Below are 26075 nucleotides of genomic sequence, written 5' to 3'. Positions count from 1 at the left end.
CTCGGAGGCGCCTTTCCCCCACACAACTCAAACAGAAGAGCAGGTCCAGCCTAAGAGGAAGTCTTGCTCGAAAACATCCTTTCCGAAGAAGGAATGTTAGCATTTCTACACACCTTTATAATCACAGATGTACCCCCCCCCAATAGGAACCCTACAAATTTAAACCATCTTATTATGTAGCTCAGGCTGAAATTGGTTCTCTCTTCTGAAAACGTGCTGCTGTGCAAATTAATTCTACAAATAAAACTATGAATGCATCACCAACTTAAAAGAGCAAAATGCTTCCAGGCACTTGGAGAAGTATTATTTCCAAACAAATAATTGATGAGTGAATATGAAACATTCCTGTCTCCTGATTGGAGCCAAAGAGACAAGGACCCCCATTGTCCTGGTACAAGCTACTTCGTAGCCAAAACAGATCTGGAGTGGCAATTCTTTTGGCATAATTTCTAACCTCATGTTTTCACAAAATTCTATCTTCAGTTAGTCTAAAGCTAAGTAATGTTTCATCTCAAAAAGAAGGAAGGAAGCAAGGAGGCGAGGAAAGAGAAAATACAGAGAAGCCCACAGATTAGAACATTGCTTCCATTTTTTTGTTTTGAAAATTAACATGGCTTTCCCTGTCATTAGTCTAAGATCTCACCTGTTTGCCAGGGGCTAGTTAACTGCACTGATGACATGATGGTTCTGTTGAGACTATGGTTTCCAGCCTGGCCAAGATGTACGTCTGTTAACCTCCTCCAGTCATATGGACTCCGACCACAGCCCACCCTATCTGCCAGTTTACAACCAAGACCCACCTGGTCAAGAGAAAACTCAGGAAAGAGTGTACTTGGGGACACCTGGTGTGTTTAGACTGGGGGCCAGATGACCTGCAGTCTTCCCTCCTCTGATTTATGCGACTTGTGTTAGGTAGTTAGGTAAGTGGGGACACCAGGCAGATAAGGTGGAGGAGAGAGAGGAGGGTCTGGAAGATGGCGTTATGCCCATCTTCAGCATAAAGGGGCCTTACTTCTTCTAAATGAGTGCCAGCAAGAAACCACTTAGAACCTGGCAGCCACAACTGCACGATAGTGACAAGGACCTAACGAGACACAACCCAATGCTCATTGTAATATAATTAGCATTGCGGTTTAGCTCCCCCGCACGCCACCCCCACACGCTTTTCTGTGTGCATCATGGGTAAGGACACGCACAAAAGGGGACGAGCATGACTAAGCACGCCAGGGGCAAGAGCCATCAGTCAATCAGGAGACCCCCTCTGAGCGAGGGTATAGAAGTAGGGGCAGACAAAGACCACTGCCCTCCACCCCTGGGTCAGCCGGCCTCCCAGGCTTGGAGGTGTTCTTTCCCTCCGCTAATAAATCCTTTAAGATCTTTCGCTGCGCAATGCTCCTGTCTCCCATCTGAATTCTTCTCTTTCAGGTAAGAAAAGAACTGGGGTCTTTCCCCTTCCCCTTTTGGGTAACACTTGGACCTATCACCTGACTTCCTGAGGAACTTGGCCTGACATGGCCTCCCTACCCTCCCCCAAGTCTGCCATGGAATCAGTTGTGTGTGAGAGCGTTTTAACCTACACAAATGCACACAGAGGTAGGGAACCATAACCAGGAACAGGTAAAAATCTCTGCTTTTATTAACAAGGCTTCAAGCATGTTTACTCCTAGACACTGGGTCAGAAGCATCGTATTTATTGAAGGTATTACCAGCACATTGAAGTTATTATAATGTTCCACCTGAAGGGGAAAAAAAATCTTATAACCGAGATTGGCAATAATAAATTCCCTGTCAACACTGATCCCTAACAGAGCCCCACAAAGAATCGATTCACTTGTTGAACAGTATTACCCATTGACTAGCTTTGTGTGCAGACCTGACGGTCGAAAGGCCTGGCTTAATAAGCAATTCCAATTTCATTCCAGCCCCGTCTGACTCAATATCACAAGCAACTTTGTGTATCCACGTATTCCTTCTGGAATAGAGATTCTTTGGCGTGTTCGGAGCCAACACCACAGAGGGCACATCCTGCTAACAATGCCTGAAAGCCGGTTAGTGTTTCATCCATCCTTGTTTTGAATTTGTTTTCTGGTTACTTCAAATACAGAAAGAGAAGGGGAAAGGGGCCAGGCGACCCCTGATGGAGAGCAGAGCCATCTGATTTTTCACCTTGAAGGCTCTGTGTGTCTGCGGTATTCACGGCAGCACGTACAGCACTTCAGCGCGGGTGGATGCGGGGCTTCGTGCAGCCCGCGGTTTTATTGCTCTAGCAAGAAACAAATTTAGAGCTTTCTGGCGCAGGAACAGTCGCACACCTTGGTGATTGATAACTTCGGGGAGGTGCTTTTCCCAGAGCCAGATGCAGTCTGAAAGTTTAACCAGCTCATTTCTGATGAGCAGGGCGGCTCAACATTCTAAGGTGTCACTTTCCCTTTTCGAAGAGGCTTATTACGGATTAAGCATGGTAAATTTCCACCTAAACTCCTACCCAGATTTGGGCAGAATTGGTGAATTACATCCTGTGTGGAGCAGAGCTCCCCATGCCCCTGGCTTCCAGCCCCCTGCCACAGCAGCCTGCAGAAACACCACATCCACATTCTCTGCATCCATCCCTGGACTCAACGGTCACATCCCGTATCTTAGGCAGAACTGAGTCACGTCTCCGCTGTAGGCAGTTACAGGGCGTGAGCCCTCCGTGGTCTTTCTGGAAATTGCATTTCCTCTTCTTGTCTCCCATCCCAACCTCCTGTGTTCAGGAACCAGATCAGTCCAGCAGCATCTCCCACCAGAAGTGACTGTCTCTCTTGGGTGTGGTAGTGAGCGCACAGTCCCCTTTCCTTCCCGGCCCCAAAGGCGGTCCCTGCTTTCTCCAAGCTGATCTTCCATCCTTGCACAAAGACCTCATCCCACACACTTCCACAAACCAAGGAGCGGTGATAGATTAAAGGTATCCCAGGTAAAATCTGCCCAAATCGATTTGTAGGCACGGAAAAATCACCCAGGACACTGAAAAAAAAACTGGGGATCAACTGGGCAATCTGGAGCCAAGAGGGAGGGGGCACGGGTGGGGTGTGAGGTGCTTTGGGAATAAATACTTGAATTTTACTTCTTATTTGGAAAATCAGACTCAGATGAATGGTATCTATTTGTCTATGAATGTAGGTCCTTCTCAATCAAATTCTCTCTACAACTACTTGATAGCAGAAAAATAAAATTACTCTCTGTGCGAGTGTGTGTGTGTGTGTATGTGTGTGCACGCGCACATGTGTGTGTTCCCTCAAATCCAAAGGTGAGATAAACTTAACTGTCTGTGATTTTGGTTTTACTCAAAACAAGGAGAGGAGATTACCCAGTCAGGTAACATTTCATCTTATTCATTATTAGTAATGATGTCATCACATTGACACAAACTGAGTCTTAGGTGCTCCTAGCATATTCCCACACCTTCTAGCAATTTCTCAAGCCATAACCTCTTTTCCATATGGTGGTTGAATTTTTGCTCAGCTCCTTGCACCTCAAAGAAACGAGAATTGCTGCGAGCCCCACAGGTAGGTCAGAACAAGATCTGCCTTCTGAGCCTGTGCCTGCAGCCTGGGCTGACGGGAGTCTCTTATCTAAATCAGGTATGTCCATATGCCTTCGCCTCCAACGACAGAATTTGGGAAACAAATATGTTACCGCTCACTAAGTCAAGAGAAATCCATTCCAGCTTTAGAAATTCAATTTAGCTTGAGTAAGCCTCCAAGCTCTAAAAGTAAGCTCCATCTGAGTTTATTACTCATAAATCTTTCCTTGGAAGTCTCCCAGCAGCCACTCTCCTCCCAGCATTTTCCTACTTTTGTATGTCAATAAAGAACATTAACTCTTGAAGTCTCTATGGATGATGAGAATCGAGATACAGATCAAGATATTCAGCCAGAACACCCAGCTAGTTAAGAACTACAAAGAAAAAGGATTTATAAAGTGTCTTTTGACAACAAGATACCCAGCCAAATTATTGTCTTACAAAAAAAATCTTTTGATTGTGTCCAAATGGTAACTAAAGTGGTGAATAAGCTAGATTCAGACGGTTGTGTCTGTACGTATCAACACGTTTGAATTTAATGTAGCAGATGAATTGTAACCGGAGCTATAAACTGTTTCCCTCAAGTAGGGCATTATACCCAGAAACAAACGACGTCCTTCGCATAAACTCATCAAATAATAAAGGTACTTTGTGCATCTAGGAATGAAAATCTCTGAACCAACAAGATCCTAATTAACTTATTTTTTAAATTAAAAAATTAATATAACCCCAGTATTTCTGGGAAAAAGAAAAAAACCTTTCTTCACACTGCGGGTGAGATGAGGGGCATCTGGATCTGCTGGGTTGTGTATCCAGAGGTTGGCATCCTTGAGAGTAAGGACGATTTCAGGGTTGTTCTGGATTGTATGGGGTGGATGTGTCATATTTCACGTCAGTTAGTACCACAGCAACAACAACACAAAAACAAATCCTGGAAGAATTCAGATCCCAGCCAATGGCCCTCTTGAGATAATACTTAATATAATAAAATTTCAGCAGAGCCCAAGAATTTGGATCCCTCTGGAGTTTTAATGTATCTGATTTGGGTCTTCTGATCCAAAGTAGAATTTCAAGGCACCCGTAATTAACTCCCTTTGTCTTCATTGTTTTTTGTTAAATGAAGACCTTGACTCAATTTATACTAGTTAAAATAAGGACATTCTGACTTCTAGTCAGCTAATGAAATGTGGCAATATTCACTTTATGATTAATTGACTGCTATCTAAATCTCATAACATTTTGATCATCTCTGCTTCGTATTTCTAGTCTCATGGGTCCCTCTTCCTTCACCCTATGTAGGCAGCTTCATTTGTATTAATAGGAAATATACATTAAGATAAAAGGTCTCTCTAGACACCTGCGATGGCGGAGTTACATAATTTGAATTTCAGGGGAATGCAATCTTAGGTTAAAATAGAAATTCCAAGATGGTCTTTTCATATAACAAATTTAAGAATAAAGAATTAAGCAACTTCAGATTTTTTAGAAAACTGTCTTTTAGACCATACCTAGAAATCTTTCCCCCAATTTTTGTTGAGTTTTTATTGACTTTCATCTTTGTCTGTTTTTAGAGGCAAAAGCACAAGCTTAGTATTATAATAAAATATCCTGTACAGATATCAAAATGAGCACTTTTTTCTGAAATGAAGGTAGAACATGTTAGTAACAATTTGAGTTTACATAGCCCCATGATTCTATAACTACCAAATAACCTCGGACTTCTGCTCAAAAAATGAATATCCTCTAATATCTAGAATTAGATAAAGAGAAGCTTTACCTCCTAGCACCTTGGATTTTTTCCCTCCTATTAACTTTTATACCTTCAGAAAAGGCACGCTGAATTTTCACTAGAGTGGATCGATTTTTATCTGAAAGAAATTTCATGCCTTAGCGTAGCAGAAGGTAGCGTCTTCTGTAACAGCTGATAATTTCATCTCATACAAGGCACGGAGCATGAAGACTTGCTCTGAAGTATCTACGGATGACAGGGGAAAGCCGGGCTGCAGAGGCATCGAACACAAGGGATCTCGTCCTGCCTTGGCCACCACTCGGCCTGACCCCGACTCCAGGCTCCTCCTGCATGACACAGGGCTTGCCCTAGAGCAGCGGTTCCCACAGTGTGGACCGGGCACCCTGGGGGCGCTTCCTTCCTTTGAGGGATCCCACCGGATCAAAATTATTTTTTTTATAGTATTAAGGTATTCTGCTTTTTTTTAATTTCATCCTCTCACAGGTACACAGTGGACTTTTCTAGAAGCTACACAGCACAGGATGTTATAACACACTGAATGTAGAACCTGCGGTTATAACAGATTGAATGTATGAAGCCAGACATTAAAGAGATTCGCAAAGATATAAAACTCTTTCGCTAAGTATTTTTTTCTGTCTTGGAAAATATCATTACTTTTTATTTTTTAAATGTTGTTTATGTTACCCGTCATTTATTTATTTATTTTTATTGACATATAGTTGACTTACAATGTGGTGTTAGTTTCTGGTGTACAGCATAGTAATTTGATCATACATTTATGTACATATATGTATTCTTTTTCAGATTCTTTTTTGTTATAAGGCATTACAAGATATTGAAGATAGTTCCTATTTTTAATGAATTAATAAGTAGACCTTTAAAAAATTTCTCCAGTTTAATTTCTAATATGGAAACCATCAGTAAATACAGCTAACAGAAACAAAAGTTCTTTGGGGCCTTTGAGAATTTTTAAGAATGGAAAGAAGTCATAAGAGCAAAAAGTTTGAGAACAGCCGCAGGAGTAGGGGAACCTCTCAGGAGTCCTTCAACTATAAAACCCCATGATTCTGAGATTGGGAGGGTCCATGGACAGGAATTCCAATGACAAGATGGAGGTGAATCTATGAACACAGAAAATCGGGACAGTCCTGTTTGGCAGTCCATCCTTCTCCATTTGGGCAGCTGTCATTTGTTCCTCCTCTGCTGTCCAACCTCCTTGCCAATAGCCCACACCCACGCCAGCCCATACAGAGAAGAGGGGAAAAGCCGTGGGTGTTGTGAAAGGCTTGTGAAAGAACTTACCTTCTCCCCCGGCCCCAACCCCCGGACTGTGATCAGCACATTCCTGAGCACCAGCCCCTCTACTTATTGTTACAAGGACCTTTCCACCCCAGGGGTCACCACACTGATCCCGCCCAGTAGGATGGCCAAAGTAGGTGGGTGAGCCAGCAGACCCCAGACGAGTGCACCATGAAGGAACATTCTAGAACTTTGTCTTGCTCAGGCCTTACTCAAACTCAAGAGTGTGGTTCTGGGGCCCCTAAGGAATGCTTACAGCTGGAGATTGGCATTGTCCACAGTTGGACAAGTGAGCACCAGCACAAATTCTATCCGGCAGGAAGCATGAATAGTCTTCCACAGAGCGTGAGTTCACTTTGTAATTATCAAAAAGTAAGAACACCCAGAATCTATCCTCACCGAAACCGGAACCGGAACCCTTGACACATACTGGGGATTCTTCACTATCACCAGTCATCCTCCATCACAACCGCTAAAACTGGGGAGCTGCACTTCCTCCCGGCTCCGGCTCCTTCAAAGTCTGTGCTCCTCCCACTCCCAGCCACACCCCAGCTCCCTAACTCGCAGCCTGTTTCCCCATGCATAAAATCTGACGATCATTCCTACAATTTAAGGCCAAGGTGGAGACTGGACTCAAGGATGCAAATGCTCTGTCTGCTATTATTTTTATCTGCTGGTGAATCCCGCAGCAACACTCGCTGACCCAGGACCACCCCCGGGACCAGCGCTGCACTCTGTACACCGCGGGGCGCCGAAGCCAGTTTGGAAACCTCCTTCCCGAGCTGAGCGCTTCACAGTTTTCAAAGCACTTATCTCATTTGGTCTCATTTTATCCTCACAACAACGCTGGTGATTCTCACCAACCCTAATGAAGAAAGCAGAGAACTATATTTGCACTGCAATTATCATGTCGCCCCAAATGGGAGTCCTCCTTTTGGACTACATTCTTATCACTACATTTAGCTCAGTTTTGTTGTGTTTTGTTGTTGTTTTTGTAAAACCAGACCACAGTGCTCACTTTAAATTGCTAAAATCCACTCTATACCAATGTGCAGAATATATAGCAGCTGATTTACAAGGAAGTCACGATCCACACCTGCCACGTGCCCAAGGCTGCCGATGGGAAAAAAATGTAAGTAGCTCCACAATTCACGGGGTCTTACCATTTTCGCCAGGCGTCTTGTCTTTTCCATTGGTTGCCCCAGCTCCTTGTCGCTAAAGGCAGTTAAGAAAAAGAGAGAAAAGAAACTGTTATCAGACATGTTTCAGAATTATTTTTCTCCCCCTTACTGTTTCAGATACCTCTCGCATCGTGTCGAGTTCTGTGTTACCTCAGCTCAGGTGGTTAAAGTGTGATGCTCATGAACCTAAAATTCACCCAAGAAAGGAGCTGCTGAGATTCCGCAGGCTGCTTCCCTCGACCAGGTTCACTGCTTTGTGAATGCAGTTCACTGGTCACAAGGGAAGCCAGCTGGGGGGCTGCTGATGGAGCACAAGCTTGCTGAAAAATATGAGGGAACCAGCCAAGAGTCTGTGCCGAATGTGAGAAGGTCAGAACTATCGCTTTTGACGGTGATTTCATTGCTATGTTCTTATTCTCATCGCTGTGTTCAATGTCTTATCTTCAAATAAGTTTTAATTAACTAAAAACATCTTATGTCGACAGTCAGAGTTTCTCCTATTGTTGAGTTATTTTTCTGTCGGTGTTTATGCCTATTCTGTGTATTCTCATTCTGCCAGGTTGACTCAAAGGATGAATACTTTAAGGTTAGTCTTGAATCTTCAGGAAAGAGTCTCTGGCTATGTGGTCTGGGGAGCCTTGAGCAATGCATTACCTATGCAGACATAGAAGCTTGTTTTGTAAAGCTTATCCAGCTACTGTTTTTAAATAACACGTTCAGAATTGTTCTAGTCTGTGGAGAGAGAAGTATTTTGTCAATCTAATTTCCTGGTCATTATCAAAAAATATGCTGTTTGAAAAAACTGAAGCAAATGTGAAGTCTCTAACTTTCAGGGAGAAGAAATGAGGCCAGGCAGAGAGCCTGATTTGTCCAAGGTCACATAGCTAATTGGTGGCACAGTCAAGACTGGAGACTGGACTTCCCTGCCAAGGTTAGCGTCTTGCAGGAATCGTCATTGTTATGTAACTGTCTGAGCAGGATCCTGGAAGGAGAGGCAGGGCACCGCACAGGGAGAAAAGCAACACAGGTGGCTCCCACCGGCGGTAAGCAAGCATGCCCTCACACTTTATATTTGGGTCTAAGACTTCAGCCTAAAAACAATAGCAAAAAATAATAATCACTTTCCATTATTGTTCAATGTTGTCATGAGAAATTCTCAGGTCCTTAGCCAACCCTTGATTAATGGTGGCTGAATCATCTGGGAGGATCTTGCTTTCAAGTTCTGATTAGTGTAAATAACTAGGGTGAATGACGTAGACTTAGGTTAACAAAGTCAACCACCCTGTGTACACTCATCACCTTGTGCAGATGATATCTCGAGAGAGAGGCAAAGTCAAGTCTCCCGTTTATCATCAGCCCCACCACAAACAGACACACACACACACACACACACACACACACCCCATCCCAGTCCATGCGTATGCAAACGCCCACCCAGGTCGGGTTGGGGGGGGTGATGCTGTGCCTCGTAAGGAGAAGAAAAACCACTTGTCTCCGGCAGGAAGGGAAGGGAAGGCAACAAGCTGGAAAGGTTAGCTTTTGAGGGTTCCTTCTTCACATTTAATTTGAAACATCTTGAGTTTTCAGAATCCAGACCTGCCCACGCTCCCGTATAAAAAGAAGGTTGCAATTGTTAGCCAAATATTAATTGTTTTTCAATAAACTCCTTTTAGTTTCCCAGCTCATGGCATTATTATCTAAAGCACTCAATCTGTAATATACATCCTCTTGATTTTTTTTTGATTTTTATTGATTTTTTATTTTTAATGGAGGTCCTGGGGATTGAACCCAGGACCTTGTGCAAGCTAAGCATGCGCTTTACCACTGGGCTATACCATCCCCCACAACACATCCTCTTGATTTAAACCAAATCACACATTTCTTAAATAGAGCAGATTGGCAGGTAAATTGCCACTTTCTTCTTGCCTGTGCAGATTTCGTCTCCTCTTTTCAAACACAAAGTTGGTAAGTTTGCTGCCTGCGATGGAAATCTGATCGCCATTGTGAAGGGTCAAATCACTGGGGGCTGAACTAGTCCAGGGTTTAAACCCTCCATCCTTCCCCACAGAATTCATAGATGACTTGGAAAACAAAGCAAATTCCGCAGAATAAAAGGACAGGGTTTTAGAGATGAATAAAGTCAAATTAAATGTTATACAAGTGCAAATTAGGTGCCCACTCAACCCCACTCTCTTCAAAGACCTTAGCCATCGACAGCTTTCAAATGTCATGAATACTTCATTCCATAAAAGATCACCTTTTAGAAATCTGAAGAAAAGCAAAATGAAATGTGCTCAGGGGAGAAAAGGACTCCCTTTTTTAGGATTTCTAAGACGAGCTTTTGTGTGAGGTCTTATTTGTTGGAGGCAAAATGAAGCCGATCGATGTCATAAGGAGATGCTGTCTTGGATCAGAAGATGATTCGGACAAAAGAGAACTCGTCGTTGAAAGCATCTCGTTCCAGACTTCGTCGAGACCTCGAGACATTTTTAAGGCAATGCTGAGAGCAGTAGGGGAACTATCCAAGAGCTTTCCTACTCCTGCGGGCTGTGCTGGTCACCACACATGATTGTTTTATCACCAGGTGAGGTGGCTGAAGTTCCTCTGACCCATTCTGGAGAGGACCTGAGTCAGGCTGGGTGCTGGGTCCCGAGGCCGGACATCCTCCAAGTGCCCCTGGGCACCACAGGCTCACTGGACTCTGATAACAGCCCTAACCAGGTAGATACTGTCACTGCCCGCATCGGCCTCGCTCTGCATATTGTACACTAAGGCAAAGAGAGGACTTGCTCAAGGTCACACAGCTGGGAGGTGGCAGAGACAGAACCCCAACCCAGAGACACTGGCACCGGAGTTTCCCCTTGAACCACTGAGCCTACGCATCTCCCAGTGACCTCCTGAGACCCTCCCCCTCGGCAGGTGGGGAGATCCCTGCGTGAAGGTCAATGCGACCTCATTAGCACCCTCAGGCAAGAGTTTTAAGGACACTTGACTTAACCAGAAGCAGCAGAGACAAACCAACAGTCAGGGGCTCAGTTGCAGAGTTGTGGTGAGATCTTTTTTAAAGTTTAAATAACACAAGAACTCAGAACTAGATTCTCTAAAAATCAATGAAGGGATGGATGTTCTCCGAAAGTCCAGTAAGAAAAAGGTTCTCTTTCACAAAGTGATAGAGGTTAGCGCCCTGGGGGGACGAAGCTGCCTTTACTCCCCACCTACTCTTGTCCCCAAGCGAGAGAAGACCCTCCATCCTTGGCCCCACCGTGAGTTCATCACCCGGAGAAGCTGTGTTGCCTGAGGAAGGGACGCAGCCACACCTCAAGACCATCATCTGTTCTAACTAAACTGACAACAAGATCAAAGGCTAAAGGGAAAGAACACTATGAACTGTCTTCAGAGCAAACCCTGATGTGAGATTCTGGGATTCTGAGGGCTTCTCCAGCAATTTCAGAAAGAAGTCAGTGTTATCATGAGAACCACCACTGCGTCGTTTAGTTTGCACATCAACACGGCCTCATGCGCTAGCATGCGCAGAGGGCAAAAAACTCCTCTCTGATCAGTGAAATGTACACAGCCACGAGGACCAGGTCAAAGCAGATGTGTCAGCTGCACTGTCGAAATGGTCTAGAAAACCAAGCACCAGTGTCTCTGAACAGCCTCCCGCCTGTGCCACCCCATGCCTTCTTATCAGCAGAAATTTGCTTCCATGTTTTCAAACTGATCTAGGGAGTCAATCGTGATGGCTGCCCAGATCAGCAGTGGTGGAAATCTATGGGCTTTTTATTTTTTTTCCTTGGTGGGGGAGCAAGTGCAGGCAAAAAAAATCAGCATCAGTTTTAACAACAGCAAAACCAGAGCCAGGTCTCCTCCCAATTCAGTTCCCAGGAGCCTGGCCCTGGTTCTTGCCCCTGGTCGTGGTGCTTGGCACAGATGTCCTCCTTCAGGTACTTCCCTGGTCAACTCCAGCCCCACTTTTGCCCTAACAACCTCAGGTTCATAAAACAGTCCTGTGTGGGACCCTCCCCAGCATCGTGTCCCACCACAGACCTGGGACCTTCCTGCATCCTCTCCTAAGCGTCTAGAACCGCCCCTTCCTTCTCTGCTGCCTACGTGTCTGGAAGAACTCTCTCTGCTGCTCAAGCCAGCTCCGCGCCCACCTCCTCGGGACGCTGGCGTTCCCACTCCACACACATCAACACCACGTCCCTGTCACCGTCCCCAAGGCCTCTTTAAAGTACAGAGGGTCTTGGGGGGGAGGGTATTTCACACAGCTTGTCTGTACGATCACTAATCCTAGACCAGTAAGAAAACCACTGGTCTCGTTAGAACACAGACGCATTTTCCTCAAAATCCCCTCTCCTTCTCTGTTGCCCTTGTTTCACAATTAGGACGTGCTGGGTCCCCATCTAAGGATACGACACAAGTTTAAAGCACAACGCAGAAGTCGCCTTCGTGAGCACACGCTGGTGACTGGCACGCAGGCTGGGAGGTCTCAGGGAACGAGGCAGCACCACGGCCAGAAGAGGTCTTCTCTGGGTCCTCAGCCCTTAACCCTGGCCGGGCAGCTCACACGGGCTCAGAAGGGAGGTTCCCTTCTTCAATGACCTCAACAAATAAGAGGACAGCGTTCCAGAATTTCATAAACCCCAGTGAATACGGGCTTCATCTAAATGAAGAGTGAGTATGTATCGTTCCTTCTGATAATCCAGCAGGTGCCAAGTGTTCATAAAAAGGCAGGACTGGTATTGAAAGGGGTGATTTTTGAAGTGGTTTTTCCTGACAGCCCCCTTGCACTGAGGGCTTCAGGAAAAGAACAAGGAATACATCACAGCTCGGGTTCCCGGGAAGCGGAGCCTGAGGCTATGCCGTTTGGGCTACAACTTTGTTGGAGAGGGAGATGCCAGAAATGAGGGGGTCAGGATGGGAAGTGGGGCCAGGAGAGCCCACGTGAGGACTCGTCATCCACGGGCACGGCCAGGCACACCCAGACCCCTGACCCTGCACCACCCTGCACTGCACGCGGTGACAAACGTGTCTGGGGACAGCCCTCTGGTGAGGGGGGAGAGTATCCCCCAGCTCCTGTCTCTCACTGGTTCAAGATGAGCACCACGGAGCTCAGGACCTGATGCTTTCAGACTGGGCCACGTCTCCAACTGGGCATCTGGCCGGGACAAGGAGGAAGCCCCACAGCAGGAGGTGGAGAGGCAGTGACACGCGGCGTGGACAGGCGGTGACGTGCTGTCACGTCAGACCTGCCCGAAGCCCGCGGAAGCCATGCCAGCTGGCCACCCGCAGGGGCCTCCCTGGTAGGGTCTGGAGTGACTCAGGAGAGGTGTCTGACTCAGCACATCAACTTGGCTGCGGGGCTCTTTTCAACCAAGTTGCAAAGTTACAGACAGCCCTTCCACGCTAGACACGCCACAGTGGAACAGGCCGCACCAGCATCCCGGTTCCTAACTGGCTTTGGAGCCGTTTCTTCCCGGACTTTGAGCTTAGAGAGGGCATCACCCCACCCCTTCTAGGCTACGCCGAGGAGCTGTACGCACGGCAGTTAACACCCGTCTTAGCGGTGTCAGCTCGAATAGCAAGTGTGCTGGCAGCCGGACCATCACAGACAGACTCAAAAATAATCTCACTGCGTGCTCATCACAAAGCCCATGCGCCTGTGAAAATGAGTGGCTCTGTTACTCCCCCCCCTTCCTCCTTGTGAAATCTGCTACAGAGTCTTAGTGTTCTTGGAGTGGTCACCGTCGGCTAAGGTGGGTGGAGCATTCGCCTCAGGCACGGAAGTTAAGAGGGAACCAAGAAACTCGTTAATCAAGACAGCTGCTGCAGGGGAGTCACCTCTATGTGGAACCTGGAAAACAAAAACAGTCAGACTCATAGGAGCAGAGCAGGACGGTGGCTGCCAGGGGCTGGAGTAGGGGAAAGGAAGCTGGTAAAAGGGTACGAACACACAGTTGTGAGTTAAGTCTGAGGATCTCGTGTGTAACACGGGGATGGTAGTTGGGGCCACTCAGTTGTGTAACTGAAATTTGCCAGAGAGTGAAACTTAAGGGTTCTCGCCAAAAGGAAGGTAAATGGATGCAGTAATTAACCCGATGGTAGGAATCCTTCCACAATGTGCACGTGTATCAACTCATCTGGTGGTGTGCTTCAAGTATGTTTTATTTTTCAATGAAAGCTGCAAAAAATAAATAAATACTATTTTAATGCAATATTCTAGAAAATCAAAAGTGCTGCAGGGGGAGGGTAGACCTCAGTGGTTGAGTGCCTGTTTAACATGCATGAGGTCCTGGGTTCAACCCCTGGTACCTCCATTAAGAAATAAATAAACAAATAAACCTAATTACCTCCCCATCAAAAAAATAAAAATAAAAATTTTTAAATTTAAATAAAAATAAAAGTACTGCAGAAAGTCATGATAAAGGAAATACCAAAATTTACATAAAGACAGGATCGATCCTATTACTAATACTTCTTTTGCCTGAGGTTCCTGCACGGCTCCACCAGGCACTGGTCACATGTTTCCCTAAAGCAAGTAAAAGATTCAAGAAGTCAAGTGATTTCAAGGATTTAGAAAATTATTTTAATACGGTCTTTGAAATCCCCCATTTACAGCTGTCTCAAGGGCCATGGCTGTAGGTTACGACACTGTGCTGTCATTCTGCCAGTTTTTATTATATGATTTCTAGAATACTTCGGTGGAGAGTCCCATCTTTCATGCTTTGCCGATGATACCCATAAAACCGAGTACGCCAACCACACGTCATGTGGGAAACGGAATCACAAACACCTGCTTCCTCGTTAATGCGGACTCAGAACCCCAGACAGATTATGTCTGCTTGGAAAAGCATTCAGCCAGGACACGCTGTTTCATCTTTAGGATAAAACACAAGTTCCCATTAAAAGACATTTATTTTTCATTGCAGAAAGTTGAAGAGAATAAAATGTGAAACGAATTCCAGTAGGTAAAATTTGGGGCACAAATGACAGTCCAAAAATATTTTCTGAATTGACACCTATACCATTTAATTAGACAAGCCTGCCTTCACTCCAAGAACTTGGCTTGGTATTTGGTGAGATTTGACTTGACTGGAGGGTCACCACTTCCAAAGGCCCCTTAAAGTTGGGGAACCAAGAGCCTCCTGAAGCAGTAAGGGTCCCAGGCTATCCCCAGGGTCCCCAGAGTCCCCAGAGTTCCCCCCAACTCTTCACCCCTCCTTCCTCCATCTCCCCAAGCAACTCGCCCACTGTGTCACAAAATTTTGGAAAGAGCTCCAAGCATGCATTTGCTTTGGCAACACTGGAGAAAATACAGCAACTGCCACAGAGCCAGGTCCACAGGGGACAAAGGACAGAGGGGCCCTCAGAGGGCTTTGGCTCATGGAGACATTTCTTTTCAGCCCCGTGACTGAACCAGCAGGGGAGGAAGTGAAGGGGCTCCTCACCGTCCTGGGTCAGCCCGGCACTGCTGCCACGTGCGGGAAATTCCCCAGTAAGAGGACTTCGGTCTCTCCCAGGCTAAGAAATAAAAGGTTGTTTTCAAAAGCAGATAATCAAAATTATGTACCTTCACCAACGTGCAAGATCACTGGCAGTGAAAGTCATGGATTCAGTGTCAGACAGAGACCCAGACTCAACCCATGGGGTGACTCACTCCTGGACTAATGGTTTACTTATCCTTCGATAATCAGGCACTGGGCCGGTCCCTGAGGGTCCCCGGGAGAAGGGCACATTCTCTGACATCAGTTGGCTCATAGCCTGGAGGGACTGACAGAGACTAAACCAGCTATTTCAAATGGTGGATGAGACTTAACCCAGGATGACCAAGGTCAGGGTCAGGGGCATGGGCAAGGGTCCCCCAACTCACATTGGAGTGGATGGGGGAAAGGGGGGTTCCCCATCTTGAGGGAGGAGTATGAGTCACCACCAGCTGTGCGAGGCTGGGGAAACCCTTATCAGAGTCTGCGTCCCCTCCGTCTGAGAAGGACAGATCATAACCTCAGGCTCCTACTTGTCACATGTAGGCACCTGACATGCAGTAGGCATGCCCTCCCGGCTCACCCATCAGTGACAGTGCTTTCCAGAAGAGGCATTATTTGGTGACATCAAGTGGATAGCATCCCTGTGTCAAGAGAAAAAGTCAGTCCTTGTTTCCAGGCATTTTTCTTTTTTTTTTTAGCATTTTCCCCCTGTTCCCAATATCTGGCCTCCCCTGGACTCTATCTACCACTTAGCTGCAGAGATTTGGCCAACAAAAGAAAGAAAGCGCCACCCTGTTCCCACGGCGGCTTGGAGGCGCTTGTTAGCAAGTGCTGCTGAGCCCCGGCTCCCCCGCTGGATGCATTTGCTCCTAAGTCATTTTTCTCTGGGGCACTGTCTTCCTTTCATGCTGTCGCATCCTGAAATTCAGATTGCAAATGGGTTCAGGGACTCTGGCGCCCCTGAAATGATAGCATCGTGACAAGCAGTTCCTCAGGTGGGTCATAAATAAGGGGGAAAACACCAATCCACATGTCTTTTTCATAGACTGCACTCAGGGACCGGGAAGTTTCATATTCTTTGCAGAATCAATACCCTGCCCAGGAGAGACACCAAGACGGGAACCAGCCCCAAAGATCTCAGTCCACCATTCTGAGCATCTTTTTCTGTGCTTTCTTTTGATCACCGTGTTTATAAAAAAACAAAAAAGCTTGTTTCTAGGGTATTATATTTAATGTTTTATTGACAAAAGATCGTGAGTCTCTCAGATGAAATATCAGGCTTTCAATGAACAGAGGAGGGAGACCAGGGCGATCACACAGGGAAATAGGAAAAACAGCCCAGGCGGCCACCAGGCGGCTGTGACTGCTTGGGGCCACCACAGTCATGAAAGGAGTGGCTTCTCAGAGACATCAAAGGCACACCATTAAAGGCCTTTTGCAAATCAAAGGCCCCGAATTTGTCTGAAGAGCGGAAGAGGCTTTTATGCCAACATTTTGTGATCAAGACAGAATAGATTTAATTTCTTGTCACTGATATTTTAAAATCATCTATAATTCTCCCAGTAATATTTTGAATATGGAGCATTAAAAAAAATCCCCTAATTTAATCCCTAACGGTGTGAAAAACAATGTCAGATGAGAATTTCAGCTGGAAGGGTTCAAAAGAAAGAAAAAAAAGTTGATTAAAAACAAAATGATGGGCTTTCAGTGGCAAGTGCATTAGCCTTTATAATTCTTCCTAATTCTTCCTCCTCTCGCCCTCACCTCTGAAAGACCCAAATAATTCTGCCTCAAATGCTATATTCAGCTCCGAGCATTTTTATCCTGACCTTTATGGTAATAGAAGTAATTAGCCTTGCTGTCGGTAGGCAGGCCTTTTATGAGAGAGCCTTCATTTTTAGGGATGTGTGGCTTGTCTTGCTGCAGTTTGCTTGATACTTTATCCCATAGCCATTTATTTTTAAATTTGTGTTTTCTACCCTTAAAAATCTCTGTGTCAATTTTCTTTCTGAATACACTGTTTTCTATTTATAAAAGTGAGATATGGTCACTATGAAAATTTTGGAAAATAAATGAACAAAGAGGAATTTAAAAACTACTTATAATTCAGAAATTCAGAGTCCATCCATGTTAATATTCTGTGAAATATTCTGGAGTATTTGCTTCCCATTTTTTTCAACATGGACACAGGTAGATACAGCTTCTGTTTTATAAAAATGGTGGATGACACCTATACAGTTTCACAACCAGTGAACGTTGCCATTTAAAGAATAGTTGCTGTTTAACGGCTTCTGTGTGGGATCCTTTCATTTTATCCATTGTATCGACATGATGACATGGTGTCCTATGACTTCATCATGGGATGAGTGCATGTCCTATGAAGGTCATTTCCAGTAAACACCTCTACGTTTCAAATCCATGTATCTCAAACATGCCAATAAAATCACTTCGCTTTGTTTATTCAGCATAGCTCAACAAAGAGTCGCAATGACATCTATGTGGCTGTCACTTACCTTTGAGAAGGAATGGCGTGGAAGGTTCTAAGTGGCCCTTGAAGTGGGGTGGAAGACACCACCACGTCTGCAGTGTTAGTTGTTGAATTGTGTGTCCTCGGGATTGGAGTCCTGACCCCCAGTATCTCAGAAGGTGGCCTTGTTAGGAGATCGGGTCCTTACAGAGGTAATCAAGTTCAAGTGAGGTCATTAGGACAGGCCCCTAATCCAGCAGGCTGGTGTCCTTATAAAAAGGGGAAATTTGGATACAGACACACGCAGAGGGAGGACAAGGCAAAGGGACACAGGGAGAAGATGGTCAGCTATATGCCAAGGGCAGAGACCGGGAGCAGATCCTGCCTCAACAGCCCTCAGAAAAAAGGGAGCAGGTGGTGATGCTGAGTGTCAGTTTAGGGAGCAGGACGGAAACCCAGGCAGAGACCGGGCTGAGGCTGCCATGCAGAAGCTGAGGCTCCCCTGCTTCACAGCCTGACTGCTTGCTCCGTGAGTGCTGGACGAGCTCAGGGACTGTCGCCACTCCCTGGGCCACTTTCTTACATTTCCACCACTTCAGCTCTCAGCTGGAAAGTTGGAAATGATTGCGCTATATGATTGAACTTATTTGCAACCCAGGGCGATCATGCCATTCTCCAGACAGTGTAAATGCATTGCATCACCAATTGGGTTTACTTTTCTTTAACGTCTGATGGGGCAACAATGTGGGTTCTGGGGGTAAGGGTGGGGCCAGAGGACTGACTCCAAAAGGACACAAAATAAATTTTGGTGATGATAAGATAGTCTACATCTAAATTATAAGACTGTAAATGTGTCAAAATGCATCAACTGTACAACTAAAAAGGGTAATTTTTACTATATATAAACTATACTTTAATAACCTGACTTTTAAAGAAAAGAATGAAAAAAATGTCCTAGTATCAGACTGTCCAGGCTCTCCAGCCCTGTCACTTAACAGCTGTGTGACCCTGACTTAACTTCTCTGAGCCTCAGTTTCTGCTTCTATAAAATGGGAGTGACAATGCACCTACCTCATCAGGTTGTGAGAATTAAGTGAGACAAAAAGAGTCACATCGCCTGGATGCGGTCCCTAAAAAAAGTCAAGCTGCAAAGTAATGGTAAAAGGCTTGAAAAGACCAGCCCCTCTTTCTTTCCCATCGTATTCGACTTGTCGTGAGTTAAGGGAACAGAAGCACAGGAGGCTCAGCTGTGTGAAGAAGGATGAAGCCCGGCTCTCAGAAGTGACCGAAGGATCCTGAATGAGTGACTTCACGTGGCTACTTCACATGCTCAATTTCCTTTCACGGAGAATTAGGAGTTTGGGATTAACAGGCACACCCTGCTAGATATAAAATAAACAACAAGGACCTACTGTACAGCACAGGGAACTGTATTCAATTTCCTGTAATGAGCTGTAATGGAAAAGAAACTGAAAAAATATCTATGTGTAACTGAATCGCTTTGCTGTGCACTTGAAACTAACATTATAAATCGACAGCTCTTCAATTAGAAGAAAAACTAATATTGTACATTGACTAAACTTCAGTAAAAAATAAGTACAATTAAATAAAGCATGCATTTCGCATGGCTATTATGAGACTCCAAAGACAAAATATTAGCATGAACATTTTTTTCATAAATTAAGCAGCCTCTACCTGTTTGCTCGTAAGCTATTGATTTCAGTGAAGTTTTCTGGGCCTTTGCTTCTAGTGAGGATGTGTTTCTGCTTGGTATAAGTTACTACTTTTATTTTTTTCTAGACAGAGAAGATGGGGGAGGAGGGTAGGCTGAAGGTCAAAGGAAGAAACTGGAAGGATGCCGGAAGGACCACCTTCCACAATGTTGGTGCCCTAACCCAATCAGCAGACCCTCCCCACGTCTGAGGTTGAATAAAAGGCTGCGTGCGTGGGTCAGTACGCAGCCACCTCCGTGCACCCTGGCAACAGTCGATTTAACCCGCCTCAGCCGTCCTGGGAAGCCCCAGGGGTCTGCAAGGTGCTAGAACAGGGCTCCGCGACCACGCAGACAGCTCTCTCCCTGGATTTATTTCACACATCGAACTAGCCCCATGGACGCTTGCGTGCACACACACTCCCCCTACGAAGGACAAAGCTCAGTCCCCGCGCGATGACTTCTCGAGACAAAGCACAGATGTTGACTTGGCTGCCGGCGCTGTGCCACATGCTTCTCCGAGGGGCGGGGGGGGGGGGGTGGGCTCCAGGCGCCAGGAGCCAGAGGCTTTCTTTTTTGGTAATAGAGAAGCAGCCAGGGTTTTTGCCCCCACTCAACTAAAACAAAAATAGCCTTAGAACACAGGAGAAGACTGAGGTTGTATACTTTTGGGAGAGAGGGCAGGGCTTTGTCCTAAATCAGCTGTCACAGCTCAAGAAGTGAAATGACAGAGACTAGAAGCCAGGATAGAAGCTATCCGGGCCATTTGATCAGCTGCCCCCACCCGGGGGAGGTGAAAATTCTAGCATTCTCTCCATTTAAAACAAAAGACACACCTCCCACTGCTACCCGGAGCCACCCAGCCCCTCTGACCAGCTCAGTCTAGCACCTTTATCCCCTTCATGACAGATACTTGCTCCAAATTTTATTTGCAAATCCTTCCGAAATCCAGAACAACTTCATTTGCTGGAGAACAAACCCACCCATAATTTAGTTATAGGTTGCCTCACAGGGACAGGGCTGTTTCAAATGACAGACACTCACACCACCCAGCTGTTTCCTTCCTACACATGCTGACCCCGGCTTTTCCTGCGGTGAGAACTTTTTGCTTCCCAAGCACAAAAATGTCTCATAATTGAACAAGCCTGACACATTTGTCCTCCGTGCCCTTGACATCACACAAGCAAGGAGAGACGGGTGAGGACAGAAGGCTTAAGGACAGGAAAAGTCTCAGGACAAAACGGGCCACTTAAAGCATTTACTCAATAAAGACATTTGGAATCCTAGTTGGGGGAACTTTTCAGTGAGGTTAGAGTTTAGCATTTGTGTGGTCTTCACAAAATACATGCTTTCCTCATCTTTTTGAACTAGTTTTATTATTCCATCCTCACGACAGCCACGTGGGGTCAGCCAGCATCTTTCATTCCTTGTTCAAGGGTGTCACTGGGTGGTCATCCTCCAAGCTGGCCTGAAAACACCGTCTGATTTGTGGGTGAGACCCTCAAGCCACCTGCTTCCACAATCAGGCCTGAGCCATTCCAGAAACTTCCGCTTAGAGAGGGGAAAAAAAACATAAAAGACTTCAGGCATTGCAAAGGGATACTGGAATGCTGTTTCATCAGCTCTGTCTCTCTCTCTTTTGCTTTGTTTCATTTTTTTTTCACTAAAAAGCAAGCACTTGCCTGTCCCTGCCCTCCCAGGGCCAGCCTTGTGGGTGGGTGACCCACGCAGGCACACAGGGTCCCTCACTTAGAGGGGCCCGCACGTGGTCTTATGCTCATGAGATTCTTAATAATGTCCAACATGGAGCACCTCATTTCTATTTCTCGCCGGTCCTATCCCTGCCGCCCAGTTGCGGGTTCACTGAGAGTTCCCCACCCCGAGCTGCCGTCACCTCAAGAGAGGCTGATGGCAGAGGTGGACAGGAGCAAAGGATCCCAGAGTCGTCTCCGACTCCCGCCCCTGTCACGCCTCCTTGTTGTAGTTCTGAAGGGACATGGGAGCCGGGGAAGGGTCCCTGGGGGCACTGCCTATAGCCCGACCGCTCTGTTACGCTGCCTTTAGATGTCTGTCATGTGAGAATTCCACATCCCCTTCCAAACTTTGGCGGTGGGGGAGCGCGCACATGTACTTCAGCCAAATCAGACTCAGCGAGAACTCGGCGAATAAACGATGACATGGAAGTTCACGAAACAGTGCCCCCAAAGTGAAACGTATCTGCTCGGAAGACAGGAAAGGTTACATCTACATGAAGAAATAACAGTGAACTTGCAGGAGGTACTCGGTAGGGGCACAAAGTGACTAACCGCCACGTCTGTTTTAAGGCGCTATCTTCAAGAAGAAGGAAAATAGCCCACATTGACGAGGCACAGAGCATCGCCAGGAACGGTATCTGTGGTGGGGTGCTGCATTGTCTCGATACTTTGACAGGATTTATGCGTATGTGAGAACTGAGCTATAAACACAGGGATGAGCCCATGCCTGGAACCAACATGAGAGATAAGGAAATAGTAATAATGGTTAAGAAGCCGCCAGGGGCTCTGAGATACCAGGTGTGCAGTGATACTCCGCCGTGGACAAACACTAATACCCTCACAGAAGCTAGATTACAGGCACATCTAAATTCACGTCGGTGTCTCTCACCGTTAGAGCATGGAACTTTTAAAAAAACACAATAGGCACAATTCCAAAAGTCTTATTGATCGTCCTTACGTAATCCGCTGCCAAAGTCCTGAATAGATTTTTTTTCACTCAACACTTTTGAAGGAAGATATGTTAAGTCAGTAGAACCCAATTATTCATTGGTAAGGATGGGGAAATGTCCGACACGTTTAAAGGAATTTATATCTCTAGGGAGATATCAACTAGTCAGCCCCCAATATCTGATGGTTCTGGATCTGGGATTCAACCAATCACAGATTAAACATATTTTAAAAAATTCTAGAAAGTTCCAAAAAGCAAAACTTGAATTTGCTGCATGCCAGCAACTCTTTACATAACAGTTGCATTTCACTTACAACTATTTAAACAGCATTTATATTACATTAGGTATTATAAGTAACCTAGAGGTGAGTTACAGCACATGGGAGGATGTGTGTAGGTTCTATGCAAGTACTTGGCCGTTTTATACAAGGGACTTGACCGTCTTTGGATTGGTGTCCATCTGTGGACAGGGTGGTCCTGGAACCAGTCCCTCTCAGATACCGAGGGATGGTTGAATAGTTTCCTAATAGACATGTATTTATCCATTGGACTTTAAGATTGCTAAATTCACAGGTGGTTCTAAAATACATGACTTAAGATTAACCATTAGTTATGAAGGTTATTCTCCAACCAGTATATAACTGAGCCCCTACTTTTGTAAGCATTGACCCTTTGGGAAGGCTTTCCTGATCACAATGGTGTTAACCAATACTTCCCTGGCACTTGGTTTATATAGGGAGTAGACCTATACTGTGCATGGACCCCATCATCCAGTTAATTTTAGGTGACTCTGCCTCCCCTGCTAGCCTATAAGCTCTTTGAGAGGTAGGGCCATTCACCCAGCACAATATCCAACATATAACGGATTCTTCATCCCTGTGGGTTGAATGGTACATGCTGGGGAGATGAAAGGGTGTAGAAGACAGTCTCTGTCTTCTCAAGTTTCATAATCTAGAAGGCAGGAAGAAATGTGACAGACAAGGTCAGTGATTACCGATTAGACATACCTCTTTTTATTGCACTTTGAGAATACTGCATTTTTTTCAAACTGAAGGCTGCAGCCACCTTGCATAAAGTAAGTCTAGCGGTTCCATTTTTCCAACAGCATCTGCTCACTTGGTGTTTCTGGGTCACATTCTGGTAATTCCCAGGATATTTCAAACTTTCTCATTATCGTTCTTTTTGTTATGTTATCATTCTATTTGTGATCAGTGATCTTTTATGTGTCTACAGCAAAAGGATTATGACTTTCTGAAGGCTCAGATGATGGTTAGCATTGTTTAGCAATAAAATATTTTTCATTAAGGTATGTACTTTCTTTTAGACATAACGCTATTGCACACTTAAGAGACTACAGTACAGTGTAAACATAAATTTTACATACACTGGGAAACCAAAAACAAAAAATCACGTGACTTGCCTTATTGTGGTGGTGTGGAAGTGAATCCACAGTGTCTCCGAGGTTGGTCATGATTTTGACCATAGAAAAGGCCACCCTTTCCTGGGCAGATGTTTTCTATGAGTTTTACTTTGGGGATTCAGGATGGTTTCTCTTATTAAAACAGAATACAGGAGGGCAAGGTAAGGAATGAAGGCCATTGGTGTAAATTCAAAGTCAAGGGAAATCTCTCAGGAGAGGCAGAAGAAAACTTTGTCAACAGAGATCTTATGAGATACTGCACAGGGGTAGCAACGCCAACATTGTCAAGATTTCTGTAGTTGTTCTTTTTTTTAACTCAAGACTTAAAAAAAAAATCCAGGACGATATTATTTTTAATATATTTCATGTCCAAGTCCTGAATGGAATTGGGGCAGGTATAAAAGAAATTGGGCTATATCCAGGATATGACAGAAAATGAGAAATTTAATGGGACAGGAAATGTGTAAGCGAAACCTGGCCTGGCTTTACCTCAAGAAACTCTGTGATTCTGAACAAAGTTAGCCTTCTGGCACTCAGTTCCCTATTTTAAAATGACTATTTTGAATGAAATGACAACAGAGCCTCCTTGAATTCCCTGAATTCTAAGCAGGACTATAGAAATGACAGTCTTTCTCTAGGTCAATAGTCTTTAAGGAGGCCGGCTGCACTCTAGGCAGGGACAGGACCACCATGTTCAGCTGCACAGGCTGTGCACAGCACAACTCTAGGGGGCGCCACTGACACCGACTGCAGTATGAATGACACTTCTGGTGTTATAAGGTGCTCAACTCTCACAACAATGCATGATAAAGAGAATTTTAGAATGTCTATTTATATCAGTTTAGGATCAATAAGAAAGAAATAAGATTTCATCAACAGCCAATATCTGGATTGATATTGACACCATCATTTGGTAGGTAGGAAAGAGTGGAACTCCCATGATGGAGGATTGTCCAGAACACCCTCACCCTTAACTTGTTCTTGGCGTATCACAATGTGCTGCACTGCGGGTCCTTGCACTCGGGTAAGAGGATTTATAGCTTATACAATCTACCTGTAATCAACCTAATCTCCCTGCAGTAGGTAAGTGGCTTTAAAATATTCCTGCATGGTCACCTGCTACAACATGGATGAAACTTGAGGACATGATGCTAAATAAAACAAGCCAGTCACACACACACACACAAAAAGACAAATATAGTATAGTTCCACTTATATGAGATACCTAGAGTAGTCAAATTCAAAGAAACAGAAAGCAGACAGGTGGTTAGCGGGGATAGACGGAGGGGAAAAGGGAGTTGTACATTGGGTAGAATTTCGGTTTTGCCAATTGAAAAAGTTCTGAAGATCTGTTTCCAACAAAGTAAGTGAACCACACTACTGAATGATACACTTAAAAATGAATAAGGTGATACATTTTATGATGTTTTTTACAGGAATTAAAACATTCCTGCATAAAATTTCACAGGTTGAAAGTAATACGAATACCCCCAGCTGAAGAAACAAGGAAATGATGGAATCTCTACATAACCCTTCTACTATTGGAATGTCTACACAAGCACCAATACAAGCTTTAAAACCACGATCAACAAATTCGGCTTAAAAAGAAATGAAGTCACCAAGACTATTTGAATCCTAGAGTTCCATGCTCTTCCATCAACAATCACCTCTCATGAGTATATGTGGTGCCCTGAAATTTTGACTTGGGTTAGTAAAGCCATCACAATCAGCAAGGTATCTATAGTTTATATCATCATTCTCTCATTCTTTTCAATGTTTATTTTTGTATACTTTAGAACTGCACCTAATATATGAGCACATTAGCATGTACATACACAATTTTAAAGTAAGTAAAACTGTATTGTGCATGCATGCTCTTATTTTCCTCCTGAGAGGGTGCACTATCAAAAACTTTGAGGACCACACTTTTTGAGGATTGATACTGATGGTCACTGTGGATACTATGCCATTGTTCTGTCGTGGATCTGCAGAAAGACGGAGGCAATGGTTCCCAAAAAGTTGATAAGCTTTGAATGTTAGTTTTTAAATACTTGTGGATAGTTATTATTAGAATAATGACAGCTCATGGTAAAAAGTCAAAGAATCTCCCTTTGGATAGACGCTTTCTCTCCTTTTGCATCCACAAGGGAGATAACGTAGTCCTTTCAAAGCACCTTGAATTGTTTGCAGGAGGAGTTCCTACAGCGTCACGGTTTGAAGTTTTGTTGTTGTATCTCCATCTTTAGCGCTTTGAGACACATGAAGAGATAGGATTTTTAAAGCAGGGCTCAACACGCTTGGCCACCTTGGATGTGGGCAGGTTTGTGTCAACACTCATGCCTACGGATGACCTCTGACCCTCCCAGGTGAGGCGGCCAACACCATGAGTGATCTCCAGCTGACTCACAATTTGACTAATTCATGGCCTCAGGGACTCTTTTGCACACCAAACAAGCATGGGGAAAAATAGTTACACAACAAGTTTCTTCTGCATA

General features: G+C 45.0%; 1 protein-coding gene across 1 annotated transcript in view; it reads right to left on the bottom strand.

The window, feature by feature from the left end:
• The window catches only part of PCP4 (Purkinje cell protein 4), a 54702-nt gene that overhangs the window by 21808 nt on the left and 6819 nt on the right, over nucleotides 1-26075 (bottom strand). Inside the window, exon 2 of the mRNA XM_031459812.2 lies at nucleotides 7775-7826. Coding sequence (XP_031315672.1) covers nucleotides 7775-7826 — 52 coding nt within the window. The remainder of the gene's footprint in view (nucleotides 1-7774; nucleotides 7827-26075) is intronic.

This window comes from Camelus dromedarius, chromosome 2 (genome assembly GCF_036321535.1).
Source record: "Camelus dromedarius isolate mCamDro1 chromosome 2, mCamDro1.pat, whole genome shotgun sequence".
NCBI lineage: Eukaryota > Metazoa > Chordata > Mammalia > Artiodactyla > Camelidae > Camelus > Camelus dromedarius.
Note: the sequence above shows the minus strand (reverse complement) of the source record. Positions and strands in the feature narration are given on the sequence as shown.